At 46.7% G+C, this 17198-nt stretch overlaps 1 protein-coding gene across 2 annotated transcripts in view; it reads right to left on the bottom strand.

Annotated features, from left to right (window-relative positions):
* CELF2 (CUGBP Elav-like family member 2) overlaps positions 1-17198 on the bottom strand; it is a 527561-nt gene that overhangs the window by 161121 nt on the left and 349242 nt on the right. The window contains exons 1-2 of one of the 2 annotated variants that reach the window (XM_068560100.1): positions 6818-7198; positions 6448-6644 (exon numbers count right to left, since the gene is read on the bottom strand). In XM_068560100.1, the coding sequence (XP_068416201.1) occupies positions 6448-6625 (178 nt within the window). In that variant the 5' untranslated portion in view covers positions 6626-6644; positions 6818-7198. Of the gene's footprint in view, positions 1-6447; positions 6645-6817; positions 7199-17198 lie in introns of those variants that run through there. The other variant, XM_068560092.1, reaches the window with a different exon arrangement.

Genomic DNA, 17198 nt, shown 5'->3' with positions numbered 1-17198 from the left:
ATCTAGGGCAGCCACCCTAGTTTGCAAGAAATTTAGGGCAGAAATCCTATCCCTGACTTGTGTGCGTTAAAAATGTAAAATTGGTTCATCTTCCTGCGTTCCGAATTCTTTCTCAATTACTGATTTCAAGAGGACAGCGCTTAAATAAACTGGCTCCAAGTACATTTCTACTACCCAAGGGAAGAAAGCAAAAGCAAGAAACACAAAAATGAGCCTCTCTCCGCTCCCACCCCAGCCCCCCACCCCCAATATTCTTCCTTGAATAAAAAGGTCGAAGGTGCTCTTTACAAGCCTTTCACATTATGAAGAATCATCAAGGTTGTAAGATTATCAGCTCTCCCTGGACTCTACCAGCAGCACCCACCTTTGTCCTTTCACTGAACATGTACAACAGTTCGGAGGTAGGTATTATCAATACTGCAAAGACACAGAGATCGAGGCTGGTTCTCCAGACTCATCTGTGATAATAAACACCAGTTATCGGTCCCCCGACTCCAGGGCCTGCTCTCATGCTGCCAGAGCCCAGAGGGCTGTCCTGTCAGATTCTGAAATAAGGACAATTAGCTCTGGTGCTTTTTGCCCTTCTTTTCCTCCTCTTCGCCTCCCCTGTTCGTCCCCTGGCCATCTCATCTCATCCTCCAGGACAACTTTGCCATCGTGCTGAACTGGGAAGAGAGGAGGTTGAACTTAGCTTTTTGTGAATGAATTCCTGAAGACTGAAGTAAGGGCGCTGAGAAGGAAAGAAGCGACTCATATTCTGTCATCACCTAAGATCGGTGGAGGGAGGAGGGGAGAAGGATGAAATCACCCAAGGCAAACTGCTGTCTAGGGCTGTCCCTGGCGTCACCCCAACTGTAGGCTGCCCAACCAGGAGATGAAAGGGCAAAAGCTGCTCTTTTGAAACTTAAAGGTAATCACCCTTCCCCGAGGAGCTGTGAATGTGATTTTTGTTCCACCCACTCTGGACTCAGGGCGCTGGAAGGGCTGCAGCTGCATGGCGGTTATGCCACAGCCCCCAAGCACATTTCAAGAAAAAAGGAAGTTCTGTTCTTCAGGCCTGTGGCACGGAGCGCTAGTCGACACAAGCCACTTCCCCTTCCTAGTTCTCTTTTGGCTGAGAAGTCACCAAAGAGAGACAGTAAAAATGTGATGGGCAAGGCACTGGTTAGGGTCGAGGGTCTGCTTCTACCTCCCATCTCAAATATCAAATGACTATTCTGGTCACTCAGCAAGGCTCCGCAAAGTTCCTTCCAGTAAAATCAGAATAATAATACCTAAGCGTTCAAACTTAGAAAAGTATAACTAGTGTTCATGAGAGGGTAGGTTTTTTCAGGGTGCTGGGATCCTGAGGTATAATTTTGATTAAGATGGAAACCTCAAGAGTGATGATCCAAGGCACACAATTTATCTACTGCCTAGAGGTTTTGAGTTTGGTGTCACTGGACCCCATCCCCGTACCCGCCACCCCTTCCACTGTACCTCGTTCCCCACCTCCAGCCCCCAACTCTCCCTTCTCCAGAAGACCAGAGCTACCCTCTGTCTTTACCAGCTTCAGTGAACATTCTGACACACTGAATACCCTTCCTGACCTTCAGCCACATCTCTCTTGCTCATCTCCAGCCCGACATTCCCTGCTCACTCGCTGACGGACAGAGAACTACAACCGCCAGGGCCCGCTGTAAATTGACACAACCTAGGGGTAACTGCACCCTCCTGTTCAATAATCCCCTTGTTCTCTCCCCTACTGGATTTTCCAAAACAGTCATTTTACACCATTTTTCTTACGTCTTTGATTTCACCCAGACTTCTCAGAAACATACTGCCTCCTGAGAAGTCCAAGGGCATCTGTGACCGAGTGTCTACCTCCCTCATTAGACGGAGACTTAGTCTGGTGTTACTTCCTGCTAAAGGCCCCACTGTCTCGAATGAAGCATCTTTCCACCCGCTGACATGTGCTCTCCAGCCACTCCTTTCGTCCCTGCAAGGATCCTGATCCTCACCTTCCTTGCACTTGCACTATCTTTTTTTGCTCCATCTTCTTACCTTTGGCTCAAAAAAAAAAAAAAAAAAAAAAAAAAAAGCGCTGCATCTAAGATCTCTTTCCTTTCACGCTCTGACTTCCCAGAGAGGGCAGTATCCACTCACAGCCCCGCACAGAAACCTACACCATCCCTCTCCCGACCTTCCCCATCCTTCTGAAATGCTCCCAGCTCCTCCAATCACCAAATCTGATGGCTTTCCTTGGCCTGCATCCTGCTTGACTCTTCTGAGGCACCTCAGACTCAGAGCGATCAAAACCGAACTGACCACCCCTCTCCTTGTCCACCCCCACCTGCTGACTGCTTCCCCAGTCCTCCCAGTTAGGCCAAAAGCTCCCAGTTGTCACTGCCCCAATGGAGTTATTAAGCCCCCTTCCTCTCACCATGGTCATGTCTGTGTCACTTGGTTCCTCCCTCTCCGTTGCCATGACAGCGTCCTGTCCAGGCTCCATAGATTCCCTGACATGCGACACCAGGCTCCTGGCCACCTTCCCTGTTGCTGAAATACCTTCACAGACCCTCTGCTGTCTAAGAAATAAAACTCGAATATTTTAGCCTGAGAAGTTAAGTCTTCTAGGAACCGGCCCCAGTCTTTATTTCTAAGCCTCCCCATCTTCCTCACTTCCTTCATTTCCTATATTTCACATTTCCTCTGAACTCTGGGAGAACTCATAGTTCCCAGAACCCGCCCTGCATGTTCTCACCTCCACGCCAGAAACAGGCCAGTGTGTCTACTTGTCTTTACTTACTGAAATCCTATTTTTTTTTTTTTTCAAGACTTGGTAAAGATGCCATTTTTTTCCTATCTCCATAGTTGCAAGTTATTCATTCCTCCCTTTAACCTCCAGAGTTCAAATATGCTCGTCTCTTTCTTGCTTACTCTTATCTCATGTTCTTTTATATTATAGTTATCTGTGTATATATTTACCTCATTGTCCCTATTAGATTTCAAGTTCTTGGGGGCAGTGATAATAACTGTAATAACCACCACCACCATAGCGAGCTCCTACCACAGTCAGTTCTGTGCAAAGCTCGTGATTTCACCATCTCAGCAGCCCTATGAGGACTGTCTCCATTTTCAGGGGAGATTAAGTAATGTGCCCAAGGCCAACAAGTAGCAAGTGGTACAGCTAGAAATTGAATCAAGCCTTGCTGACTTCAAAAGCCATGCTCTTAACTACTATATATTCCTATCTAGACTTGACCAATAACCACTAAATAAAACATGCTTTCCCTAGGTCCTCGGAGGTGGGATGGTTTACTGAGCCAGGTTCCCCAGAGCTGCTGAGGCTGCTTGATCAACACATGTATTTATGTGAGAGAAGAAACAGATAGCTTAAACTCTTAACTCTTAAAGGATACTTTCAAAAACAGAACAAAATTTTTATGCCTCAAGATTAAACAGAACATCAAATGCAAAGTGACAGGAAAAACCTAATTCACCTGGATTAGGTAATAGCCTGATTTTGTCTCTTTCCTTGGAACCACTGATGTCAGTAAGGCAACGAATCAAGGCCATCCTAAAAGCCTTAGATAATTTAAACCATGTTTAGAGAGAGCCTCCAAATTTCTAATTTCTGAGGCTCTGACATCAGCCCTGGGAAAACACGATAATTTTACTCTGTTGGTAGTCAGAACCAACGTAAACGTGGGGTCGTATCTTATCTACGAACAGGCAAATAATGTATGGCACACATAGGTCTCAGTATAAAGAAAGGTGGTGGTGTTTGATCTCTACACGTAAGCGGCTAAGGGCTGTAATCCTCCGAGAGGAATGTCATTATACAGCTCAAATCCCATCACAACAAACACCTTACAACAGAGATGTCTGTATAACAAAAACCCTTTCAAGCTTTGGCTGACAGCCCATGTACTTCAAGCAATATTTGATGTGAGACTTGGAGTTCACAGTAATGGGAATTGACCTATATTTCCAAAGGTAAGATTTGAATGATTTCATCTGTAACTTCCATCCCATGATACCGTGAGCTGGAGTGATGTACACTCTTGACCCAGGGGTATAAAAACTAAGGACAAAGACAGAAGCAAGATCAACCCTGTTCTTGAAGGGTGAAATTCCTTCCTTTCACTTGGGGAACTCTTAGGGAAAGGAGAAGGCCTCTGACCCAACCCTGAAATAAAGCAGACCAAGGCAGGTTTTGGCCTCATCTCCCTGAGAGGCGAGATGGAGTAGCCCACGAAGACAGATGAACCGGGCTCAAATTTCTACTCTGCCGCTTACTAGCTGGGTGAACTGGGCTATATCTCTTAACTTTTTGTGACCCTCAGTTTTCTCATCTGCAAAACGATACTAATACCATCTACTTCCAGAATTCCAGTAAGAATTAAATGAGATAACTATGCAATGCTCCTAACCTAGAGCCTGGTACGCAGCATGGGCTCAAAAAAAGTAAATTCCCTCACAAGCCTTCCCTTTCCCTCCAAGACTCTGAGCTGATGCAAACTGTTTAAATGAAGTTAGTTATAAGATCTAGTGAACGGAGTTAAAATACAGAGTCACAAATATGGCCTGGTAAAGATACTGATCAGAGGAACATCAGAGAAAAGAGAGCAAATGGTAGAAGAACTAGGCCAGGCATAAGCATTTACTTGACTCAGAGAAAGGTCTTTTTGGCTAAAGTAGGACACGTCTAATCAAAAGCTAAAATGCACGTAACAAGGCATCGTAACAATAAATGAGCTTCGATCATGATGTCAGAAGTCATTTTGAAAAATGCTGAATAAACTGAAATTTGCAGGCAAGTTTTCCTAGTCAAGGATGAACTGTGGTTACTGCTCTCAAGCAATGGTTTACTGCCTCTGGCCTAGTTTTCTGTGGGTGCCATTCTAGATGGTGGGAAGGCCCTTCTTTGCTAAGTCCCGAGCTTCAGCCCATTCATTATACTGCCTTTGGATACTCTGAAAGTATTAAAACCAATTTTAGTTCTTCTCCATTTGGGAAACACATAGGTAAATAGCTAAGGAATATGATCAATAAAGAGTCCCAGCATTGCCCTAATTTGTGATGTTTTTAATCCTCTTGATTTTTAAATATTTAATTTTCCATTTTTCAAATTATGGGACAGTCAAGTATGTGATGACAAAATCCTTATATATATATTCTTTTGAAAACACTCTTGGTGTTACATGACAGGTTTTGAGATAGAAAAGGAGAGTCCTATAAACACAGGCATGTCTGTTCACCTTTATAAGACAGATATGATCTAGGGGTTTTCAAATTTCTTAAAAGGTTCCAAAAAGTCCTATCAGAGCTCAGTAACTACAGGGAACAAGAAATGGACCAACGTTTCTCAGAGTCAGAGAACATCAGAGTTTTAACAATGACTTAGTCCTAGCCCTTCACCTTGACAGTAAAGAAGAGGCTCAGAGAGTAGTATGGGCTGATGTTCAGATGCTCAACTCAAGTGTGTGTACAAGCCAAACAATGAGCTTGCAGGAGCTCTTGTGAGAGGCAACAGAGAAATAAAATAACAGGCCAGACAGAAATACCAAGGGGCAGAGAAACAGCAACTGTGAGACCCACAAAGAGATGGAGGAGCCCTGGGTACGAAAACCAAGAGATCAAGACCAGAGAAAGAACAAAATTACTAAAGCAAGGTTAAAACATGAACAGAGACCAAATGGTAGAGGCAGAGGAGATATCTTAACTGAAGTCTACAAAGGGCGTACAAAGGGTGACTCCAATACCCAGAAGCTTCAACCTGGACAGAGGTTTCCGGCCTCTTTTTTAATAACTGTACCCCCCCCCCCAGCAGAATCTCTCTCATCTTAAAATGGAGGCAGTCACAGCCACCAGATTGTACACGTGAATCTTACCACTGCTAAGGGCGTAAACCAGAAGCATTTTTGAAGGTGTGCTAACTATTTCAGGCCACTAGGGTGCTACTTCCCACCCCCAAAGGCACACTTCACTTAATGATCTCCATTCAGACCCCAAGAATTAATGTCCCTGCTAAAAGTGTACCCTTTATTCGTTACACCAGTGATTATCACTGTTTATAAGGTACTTCAAGATCCCCACAGCCTATGGAAAAGTGAAATGCAGCTGTAATTACATGGGCAGTAACAGAAAGGTAGGGGTAGAAAGAGCTCTGTTCCTCAGAGAGGCAAGCCACTGCCTAGAAAGTGACCTCAGGGAGGAATCACGCGCCTGGACGGAGGCGCGGCCGCGCCGCCCCCGCTCGGCTTCTCCCTCCCCGCATCCCAGGCCGTCTGGTCCACCTGTCCGGGAAGCAGGCGGGCGGGGGGTCGCGGGGAGGAGCCCGGCTGGCCGCGGGGCACTGGGGTAGCGGGCGGCTCTCCCTCGCCCTCCTCCCTCCCGCGATTCCCGGGACGCCCAGGCGCCCTGCGCGCCCCTGACCGCGCGCGCGCGCCCCACTATCTGTACCTTTACTCTGGGGAGGGTTCTGACTCCGGTCCCGGAGGACGTTGATCTGGTAGACAGCTCCGTAAGGCTCAAAAAGTTCTTTCAGCTCCTTTTCCGACCAGGACCGGGGGATCTGTCCGACAAACATCTTAATGGCATCTGGGTCTGGTTGGTCTGAGTGATCCAAAGCGCCGTTCATCTTGTTGGCTGTGCCGTTACTGTCAAAAAGGGAAGCGGGAGCCAGAGTTAGGGCTGCAGGGTGAGGGACAGGAAGACAGAAAATCGGGGGTGGGGGTGGGGGCGGGGAGGCGGAAGGAGGAGGAAGAGGAGCACGGGGCAAAGTGCCTAATGAGTCGTGGAAACGTGATGAACTAAAACAAAGCACAGGCACCATTAGGTTGCTCCTCGGCGGCAGCGGCGAGAGCTCTCACTGCAGGCTGCTTGTTCAGTATCGCCGCCCGACCCCGGGCGGCGCCCTGCCGGCTGTCACCCGGGGCGTGGACATCTTGAAACCCGGCTCGGGAGGCAGCTGCAAGTTACGAGCAGGTCTCGCTTGGCTAGGCTGCCATCCAGCATCCACAGCGTTATCAGCCCCACACTGGCTCTCCCGTGGAAAGAAAGGTGGGGCTGGATTTCCGCTGGCTTTCCCACCCTTCCACCCCTTTTGGGAGGTTTTTGGAAGAGAGGAGAGAGGTGGTAATAATAAAGTCACATGAAAAGAAAATGAAACACTCGGCAGTCCGTCAGATGACTAATGCAAGATGCTGGTGATGAATTTGCAGAGCGCGCGAGGCATCCATGTGTGCATCAAATTAGTACGTTGTTGCTGCTCAGAAGGGAAAGCGCTCCAGCAATGCGGCTGGGTGCAGCCCATTGGCTGCCCACGCTGGAGAAAAGGGCCCGGGCGGGGAGGGGGCTCCCATTTAAAAAGCACGTTGTTTATGGGACCCGGGCACAAAGGGTTTAATTCAGAGAGGCAAAGGCGATCTCAGAATTGCCTGCTTTGTGCCGGGAGGAAAAAAAAAAAAAAAAAAAGCAGTCCCAGAAAGTTGAGTTCCCGCTAAAGGACACTGAATACTTCAAATCTTTCACACTCCGTAAATTGCTCTCCGTATATCTGACATCCAGATGTTGCACTTGAGTTCTAAACAACCACACGTTTGGGAGAGAAAAGAGGAGCCACACGTTTGGGAGAGAAAAGTCTGCCTTTTCTTCTCCTAGCTTCAGTAAATATTTGGGGCCGATACAAAGAGCAACACCATAAGCTTTTACATATCAATCCTCCTTAACGCTGTTTCCCCGAAACCCTTATTTGAAAGAGACAATGCTTGTTTAGAACGTGCAATTCCAGTCACCATCATGTAAAAGGATGATGAAGTATTTATGTTTTTACTTGGATTCCGTCCCCCCCCCATTTGAGCTGCAGTACATAGTAAAGCAAAACCACATACCCTCTGTCTCCCCCACGTACCCCGCCGACTAATGCACCCTAAACCCACCTACTCTGCCCGGCGAAAGGCTGAATGCCCTAAGCAGCATTCATCTGCAGTACCGTGCTCTTGATTCCCAGCCTGTGAAAATACAGTAAAATGCACCTAAACACAGCAGACGTAGAACCTACACAGCCTTGTCCACGACTGTCCCTCAACCCCCAGCCTCCAGCCCAGAAGGCAGAAAGAAAGGGCCCCACGGACTAAAACTTCACTGCAAATGGTCACTTCACTGTAGTCTCAGGTAACAGCAAGAAGGTTTTCAAAGATCTTAAGTAGGCTTCCTTATTTCAATCAAAACCCATCAGAGCACCTTAAATTTGCTGTGAAACTAGGCTAGTTCTGAGCCCTTGGGGGCGGGGGGGAAAGACACTGATGGCTAACAAACAAACAATAAAACCTATGGAAAGGAGAAATCCTGAATTCAATTTTATCCCGAGAGGAAAATGATGGCAAATACTCTTCACTAGGTCCTGGCTTCAATTTCTACTTCTTATCCCCCAATTTACCACTCTGTTTTTTTATCCTTGAGATAAACAATCAGACTAACTTGAAGCACTTTCAGAGCTTTCTCGAATCAACCTTACTGTTATAAAAAATGTTCTGCTGAATACAATGCCGAGCACAAAATCTTCCTTCAACAACTTAGGTGTAACGCAATGCCTGCTTAGATTAGAGTGCGAGCATTTATCTTGTTCCTGTGCACCTCTACTGCTTTTCAAATCGCCCTCTGGGAATTCAATAAACACTTTAACCCCGTGGAGCCGGCTCGGGCAGGGTGGAGGTGGCAAAGGCCCACGTGGAACAGAATGTAGCATTCACAGCTCGCTGACAGTGTGGCAAGACTTATTTCTGGGACAGGAAGGGCTTGTGGTTACCGCTGTTGACAAGCAGCTAGAATGAAAAGAGGAAGGCGTTGCCACAGGTCCCAGCTAACAGAGAGCGGAAGTTCAAAAAATGGGGCTCCTGCATCTCACCTGCACAAAGCACGGTTCATACAACGGAGGCGTCAGGCAGCAGCACAATGGTCCGAATATCTAGAGCAAGCATTCATGGGTCTCCAAATGAAGGGCCATTTTTACTTTCTCAAAAAACACACACTCACTGAGGTGCATAAAGGAAGGGACGCTGCAAAGAGGGTTTACGCCCTTTGGTCCTTATGTTGGTGAGTATGTGTTTATAATCTCTGCCCTCCTCCCCCCCCCCGCAGCCATCCTTCACAGGTGCCTTTAGATCTCTTGTACCCTGAGGCAGAGCAGTGTTGGGGCTGAGGGTCTGAATCCTGGCACTACCACTTCCTAACTGTGCCGCCCTGGGCCTCAGACTCTTCATCTGTAAAATGGTAACAAACGGGCTCCACCTCATATAGTCATGTGCTTTGTACAGGACGTGGCCCCGGGGAAGTGTCCAATAAGTGTTAGCTGCTTCCGCTGTTAATCTTTTCTGTGCACTTGTGATGCACTACAAATGAGTGACTATCACAACTCTACTTTTCAATCCAAATTGTTTCATAGTATGGACTCAAACACAATTCATATCCTAAGTAATAATAATAATAGGCATCTTTCAGTGAGCACTTATATGCCAGATACCATGCTAGGTGCTTTACATACATTATTTCTAATCCTTATCACGTCTCTGTGAGAAAGTATTATTTTCCAGATGCAAAAGTCTAATAAATAAATTCCTTTTCTTTTTTTTTAATTTTTTATTTTTTTAATGTTATTCTTGTCTGCTTACATTCTTTTTATGTATGTATGTATGTATGTATGTATGTATGTATGTATGTATGGCTTTGTTGGGTCTTCGTTTCTGTGCGAGGGCTTTCTCTAGTTGTGGCAAGCGGGGGCCACTCTTCATTGCGGTGCGCGGGCCTCTCACTATCGCGGCCTCTCGTTGCCGAGCACAGGCTCCAGACGTGCAGGCTCAGTAATTGTGGCTCACGGGCCGAGTTGCTCCGCGGCATGTGGGATCTTCCCAGACCAGGGCTCGAACCCGCATCCCCTGCATTGGCAGGCAGATTCTCAACCACTGCGCCACCAGGGAAGCCCAATAAATTCCTTTTCTAAGATTACCGGCTTATACATTGTAGAAGTAGAATTCGAACATGGACCCAATGGGCTCCAGAGCACAGAACATTTCTAAACCATCATGTGGCCACGTATTGTATCAGGTCTGCTTTGGGCTGAGAGTGAACAGCTTATGGTAAATCTATGAGAAGTCAAGGCCAAGAGCAAGGCCTACTGGTTCCCTGGAATCACAATGCCAAGTAACAGGCGTCACTATTAGGAACACATATACGCATCTTTCCTTCTTGTGTGTTGGAATTAGGGTGCAAAGTACTGAACTTAAGAGTCCATGAAGGTTACCTTACAACCCACATTTTCTGCATAATCATATAACGTGTCTCCATCTCCACTGACTGCCTCCCTCTCTATTCCCACCGGATCACATCGATGAGCACCTCTCATCCATATCTGCATCCTTTCCCAAATACCTGCCCATTTTGCAAACAAATGTTCCAAAGATTTGCATCAAATGCTAAGAGCATGCAGTCCCTTAAGTAAATCCAACTATGTCTAGTTGTTACACAAATTCAAAATAACACATCTGGGACTTCCCTGGTGGTCCAGTGGTTAAGATTCCACGCTCCCAGTGCAGGGGGCCAGGGTTTGATCCCTGGTCAGGGAACTAGATCATCTGGCATGCTGCAACTAAAAGAGCCTGCATGCCACAACAAAGACCCGGTACAGCCAAATAAACAACAACAATAGCACATCTTCCAGATCAAAGCATCAATGGTCCTACCCCACTGATGACCCCTGTGCTGCTGAATCCCATGCCCTGGATGCTGACGGTATTGCAGCAGCCTGGGTAACTTTGTTCTAAAGTGTGAGAGCTCCTCCTTCTTTGGACTCCCAACTTTCTTCCCAGCTGATACTCATTTCTACCAGAGACTTACTGACTTCTTTTGTCCTCATGGGGCTGCAAGTGCTGACACTTCTAAGGAAGCCAGAAATCATGTGTCTAACAGTTAAACCTTTCGAGGTACTTGCCAGAGGCCACAGCAAACCAATTCGATCTACACAGAGGCGTAATTATGGGAATAGATACCCTAACTCTCAGTAAAACTCTCAGTAAGATCTTCTATTTACTGGAATCTGATCTCGGGCTTAGAAAATTAGACTAGCTCCCCTCCCCGCACTCCCTAGCCGTCCTCAGCCTCCAGGACAGTGCAGGAATTAGGTTCAAATTCAAATATTTATTGAGAGCCTACTCTTTGCCAGAAAACTTTGCCAGGTACAGGACACACGGCATCACAACAGCTCCAAGAAGATGAAATTATCATCCCCGTTTTGGAAATGAAGCAATCGAGATTCACAGAAGTAAAGTGACTTTCTCCATGTCACACCCCTAAGAAGAAGTGTCTGCAGAATCTGGACACAGTATGAAATAAAGGCCAATGGTTACTGCTTAATATTCCATGAACTGGGTTTCTCTAGGGTGATGTTTCCCTTGGACTCAGTGGCCATTGGCAGGCCCGAGACACAAGCCATACCTCTCTGCTGGCACCTCACCTACAAACTACAATACTATCCTGGACACCAATTCTGCTTTTGCTCTTGGCAAAGTGCCAACTATCAGGCTCCTCCAGGACAGATGCCATATGGAATTGGACCACGAGTTAGAGAGCACTAAGCCAGCGGGCACTGGTGGTATTAGTCTCAGAGCCAAGACGAAAATATAATGATGTTGGGGGAGAAAAATGATGGTGCTTACTCTTTGCTTTCAGCACTGGCACTGACCTACTTCCCTACTCTATTTTCGAGTAAAGAGAACTAGACCAACAGAGGATATGCAAAATCTTCTGAGGTTCCTCTAAGCAGCAAAATGTTCCAGAAATTACAATAATTGATTCAATGTATTCTTATTATTGTTATTATTTCCAGGACACAAGCTTTTATGAGGTCCAGTGAATGCAGGTTTCTTTTTGGAGAATGCAAACAAAAGAACTGATATTTCTATTCTTCTATCTTGCTCATTGGACAGCAACCTTCTGCATTACAACTCCATCTCCCTTATCTATACAAAAGGAAGAATACCAAACTTACAAAATGGGTATGAGGAATGCCAAGTGGCTATAAGTAATTTTATAAAAGTTGAAAAAAAAGGACATAAAATGCCACCTTCAGAAGATATACAAACCTGAAAACAACACAAAAAGATGCCTTGTCTTGCAAAAATTTTGAATAAAAGATAGCTAATCTCCTTGGTAGTTACAAATAATCTTATTACTCCCATACTTTTTTTTTTTTTTTTAACATCTTTATTGGAGCATAATTGCTTTACAAAGGTGTGTTAGTTTCTGCTTTATAACAAAGTGAATCAGCTATACATATATCCCGATATCTCCTCCCTTTTGTGTCTCCCTGCCACCCTCCCTATCCCACCCCTCTAGGTGGTCACAAAGCACCGAGCTGATCTCCTTGTGCTATGTGGCTGCTTCCCACTAGCTATCTGTTTTACATTTGGTAGTGTATATATGTCCATGCCACTCTCTCACTTCTTCCCAGCTTACCCTTCCCCCTCCCCGTGTCCTCAAGTCCATTCTCTACATCTGCGTCTTTTTTTTTTTTTTTCACACACACACACTGTATTTTATTTTTACAAGAGATAAATAGACTGACACCAAGCATTGTACATGGATGACCACAACAAAAGCAACAATGATTGCAATTACCAAACATGAAACACACTCATACTATGTCATAATATTGACATTCAGTCCAGTAAGCCTCCACTGTAACAGCTCCTTTACTTTGCAGTGAAAATTGATTTGTATATTCTTTGCCTCTGAGTCCTTGTTGGATTTTCTTTTTTTTTAAAATTCAGACAAAGTCACAAAAATTATACTCATCCTCATCAGTTCACTCAGTCCCATGTAATTAATTTTTTTTTCATCTTGATCTTTTGTTAGCACTTTTATGAGTTCATCAGTTTTTCATTTGAGTTCTGAAAATGCTTATTCATTCAGTTCAACAGTACAGTCAGTTACCAGCTCCCATACTTTTTTAATCCATCTTACTTTGGTCCTTGGAATACCCTGCATCAGTACTGCCAACTGTGTGCAATAGTGGGAATGTTCTATAACCTGCGCAAACCAACATGGTAGCCACAAGTTATATGTGGCTACTACACACTCAAAATGAAGTTAGGGCAACTGAGAGACGGAATTTTAAGTTTTATTTTACTTTAATTAATTTAAACTTAAATAGCTCTAAATGCAAATGTAAGTAGTGTTTTTTGTTTGTTTGTCTGTTTTAAAGACAAATAGGAGTTGAGATTCACCAGAACATTTCATCAGATAGTTGTTTTGGGAAAATAGAAATGAAGGGCCAGGAAAATGACACCAACGCTTGAGTCAGCCGAGAGCTAGTCAGTGGGCAGTGGGCTGGCTGGCCTGGGTTCTCGTCTTGGCTCAGCATTAAATTAAATGTGGGATCCCAGGCTAATCATGTAATCACTCTGTACCTCAGTTTCCTCACTTGTAAAACAAAGAGACTCAACAGTTCCCATCTGGTTGTTAGTTCCTCTACTTCTGTGAGTGGCTGAGTGGCTGGTCGCTCAGGGCTGCTGCCGGAGCAGCCCCTCTCTCAGTTTGCGCCAATTCTTAACTGCATCTTAACTGCATCTTAACTGCATCTTAACTGCCAGCATCTTAACTGCAGTCAGCAGACAGGCCACTCTTTCAAAGGGTCCGGGGCCCATTTTTTAATATCCCGTGTACTTAAGTAACAGCCCATGAAGAAACAGGCTTTGTGTGGCGATCGCAGGAAACTCTCCAAGGCTGAGCTGCGTGAGGCACAAGCAGGAAGAACCTGGCGATGGGCCTGGGGGCGGGCAGCGGGATGGTGTGAAATTCAGTAACGTTAACAGCCTTCTACACTGTCCCTGTTGTTGTTGCTTACTATTTAAGAACAGAATTCTCTCCTTGACGATTGGCAACGTGGTGCGAGGGCTACAGCATCAGCTCTTTGTCCCTCCACTACTCTCTGGGGATCAGAGAGGGGCCCTGCTCCGGAGCTGCAACCTTCTACTCTAAACCTAACCCTCTCCATTTAAGAAGAGGCACTGGCTGTCATCCAACCTCGAGCTCTGGGAACTGCAGCTCCCTTTGAAAACACACCACTTCGGGGTCACCATGAAGAACACCTCTATCTCCTGTGCCTGCCTTTCAACACGGCACCTCTGCACTGCACCGATACAGGTGCATCTCCATCGGCGGGATCCTGGTGTTAGATTCTGGTAGACCTAACAAAACTCTCCGGATATCAGTTTACTCAGCAATCAGATGATGAAACCAAGGCCATTCCTGTATTTACCTGGACGGTATGGATATAACTTCTCACATGCAGCCAAAGTTTTGTGAGTCACGTCTCCACCAGTTATAGAATGGTAACAGGACGGGGCCCTCAAACTTGGAGGTGAGACTTCTGCAGATCAGCTGGTGAATTCACAGAAGATTAAATGGATCAAATAATACCCTAAGTTGCTGAAGGAGGCAAAGCCTTTCTCCAAATGGTCAAGTTGTAAATAAATTAGTTTGTGCTCCTCTGAAGAAAAGTTCAAGTTTCCTGTAAGTACGCACACATGTAACATCTTCATCCCTGGGCTTTGACAAAATTTGAAAAGAAATAGAATTTATTAAGAATGGATAGCACATCTCTTTCATTCACAGATGACTAGGAAAGCACACATTTGTGATGGGCATTCCACTGGACGGCTGAAGTTAACGCAGGATTGCATTTGGATGCAGGTCTAAAAGTTATCCATTCGATTACCGGGGTAAAACGTAGCCCTGATTCGTAGGAATTCATTCCTGCAGAAAAGGCCTCACAACACGGGTGTCTGGACTCACCAAGTAGAGGGGAAACCTTATTAGCTTATCTCAACTTGACGGCGAGTAAAAAGCAGAAAGCTAGAAAACCCCCCCAAAGAAGTCAATGTGGAGGCAGCCAGGGGGTACCTGAAGGCTGGACACACACAGCCATCGCTGGGAAGGCAGTCAGGCATCAGCTCCGGACAGCCCCCGCCCAGGGAACTCATTTCCTTCTGTGATTTATCAGAAATAGTCCCGTGGACTGCAGAGCAGAAGGTATTTGTACGGGAGAGTTCTTTAGATGAGCTTTTAGAAATGGCAACAGGGAAATAATCATCACGCAGATTTATATCAGGCTTCACCTTTTCCAAGTGCTGCTGGAGCACACGTTAATTAATCCTCCCACTCCGAGGGCTGAGGTCAGCGCTCCTGCCCCCACTGCACAGATGAGTCAACCGTGGCCAGGGAGGGGGTGCACTTGCTCGGGGCGCACACCCCTTCTAGGTGCCCCCAGGCTGATTCTCCTGCCCACCGCTAAATGCTGCAGAATTCACCGGTTTGCTTGGGCAAGCACTTGCAACTGGCCCTTCTGGATGACGGAGAAGACACTGGCTTGGCCTCCGTTAAGTAACTGAACCCGTGAATCATTATGAAATGAAGACGGGTGTGAGGGACAACTCAACAGTGGTCCAAACTTCTCAAACCGAACACTAATTTTTACCTAAAATGTCTCTCCCCTATTCACGTTCCGGCAGCGAGTGATGAAAACGAGGGATGTATGTTGAGAGTGACGACACAGCTCCTGGTACCCTGCACCTGGGCTTTAGCAACTGTGCTTTTCAAGGTAAATAACTCCTGCTTCTACCGCTGGCTACGATATTTTGCCTCGACCTACTTATGCAAGAGAAAGAAAGCAATCAAGGCGGATTCACAACACTCTCCATCCACTGAAGAAATACTGGTAGTGAAAGTGGATGGTTCACCTTTGTGGGATTTCAACCCCTACTCCTGCCCCCGCCCCGCCCCCAAGGGTTATTTGCACACAAAGCCTGTTTCTTACTCAGGTATTGAGGACCTGCCTTTTGTCAGGCACGGTGCTGGGTTTCTTTTTAAGAGTTTTAAATTTAATTTATTATAATTATTATTTTTGGGGGGGAGCTGCGTTGGGTCTTCGTTGCTGCGTGCGGGCTTTCTCTAGTTGCAGCGAGCGGGGGCTACTCTTCATTGTGGTGCGTGGCCTTCTCATTGCAGTGGCTTCTCTTGTTGCGGAGCACGGGCTCTAGGCGCATGGGCTTCAGTAGTTGCAGCACGTGGGCTCAGTAGTTGTGGCTCATGGGCTCTAGAGGGCAGGCTCAGTAGTTGTGGCGCACGGGCTTACTTGCTCCGCAGCATGTGGGATCTTCCCGGACTAGGGCTCGAACCCGTGTCCCCTGAATTGGCAGGCGGATTCTTAAGCACTGTGCCACCAGGGAAGTCCCACGGTGCTGGGTTTGAAGGAGAGAGAGTTGAAACATATGTAATTTATGCCCTTAAGCCACTAGTAGCCACTGATCAGAGTCAGCCGTATGTACAATATAGCATCAAACCACAGAACACTAAGGCCCAGAAGAGAGCAGTATACACGGGCCCGCCGTCAGCCAGCCAGAAGGGATTCATCTGGCCACAGGGACAGGCATTCAGCATCGTGAACCACGCTACATCCTCGTGGTCCAATTTGCCAATGGAATCTGCAATAATCAGAGCCACAGGATGATAAGCTATCCCTGAGCTGGCAGTGAGACTGAACGAAAACCACCGCAGCAAGGGAGCTGGGCCTGGAGAGAAAGTGGCCACAGGTGTCTCCCATTCCGCGGAGCATACATTCGAGACAGGGGACCTGAGCCACCTGGAGAGAGTGCCACGCGGACCCATGGCTGGACGGCCGTCACCTGCACTGCTGACCCTTGAGCTCGGGGGACAGCCCAGGGTCCCACCTCTGCTCCCAAGGCCATCAGCTGGACGCCCATTCCGTCCATGAAGCCCTTCCAGCTCCGCTTTTCACCCTGGCCTCTGGACTAACTCCTCTGTGATCACCCCCCTCCAGCATTCCTGTCACTCACTCACTCTCCTTGGTCTCGTCTGATCAACCCTCCCACCTGACCCTCTCCAGCGACAGCTGGCAGAAGGCTGTGGCACCACCTGGATCTCAGCACCTTTACAAATAACCTCTTCCCGTCTCCCTTTCCTCCAGCTGGGTTTCACGGTCAACTTCCCTGTTTTTCTTACTGCCTCAAACTGCCCCCTGCTCCACCCCAGATCCACGACCAGGAATAATGTCTTGCACAGAACACGCACACGACAGAGTGATTGCTGGCCTGCACCCCACCCCTTCTCTGGCTGTTGAACCTACGGAAACTGTCATT

This window comes from Eschrichtius robustus, chromosome 1 (assembly GCF_028021215.1).
Source record: "Eschrichtius robustus isolate mEscRob2 chromosome 1, mEscRob2.pri, whole genome shotgun sequence".
Lineage (NCBI taxonomy): Eukaryota > Metazoa > Chordata > Mammalia > Artiodactyla > Eschrichtiidae > Eschrichtius > Eschrichtius robustus.
Note: the sequence above shows the minus strand (reverse complement) of the source record. Positions and strands in the feature narration are given on the sequence as shown.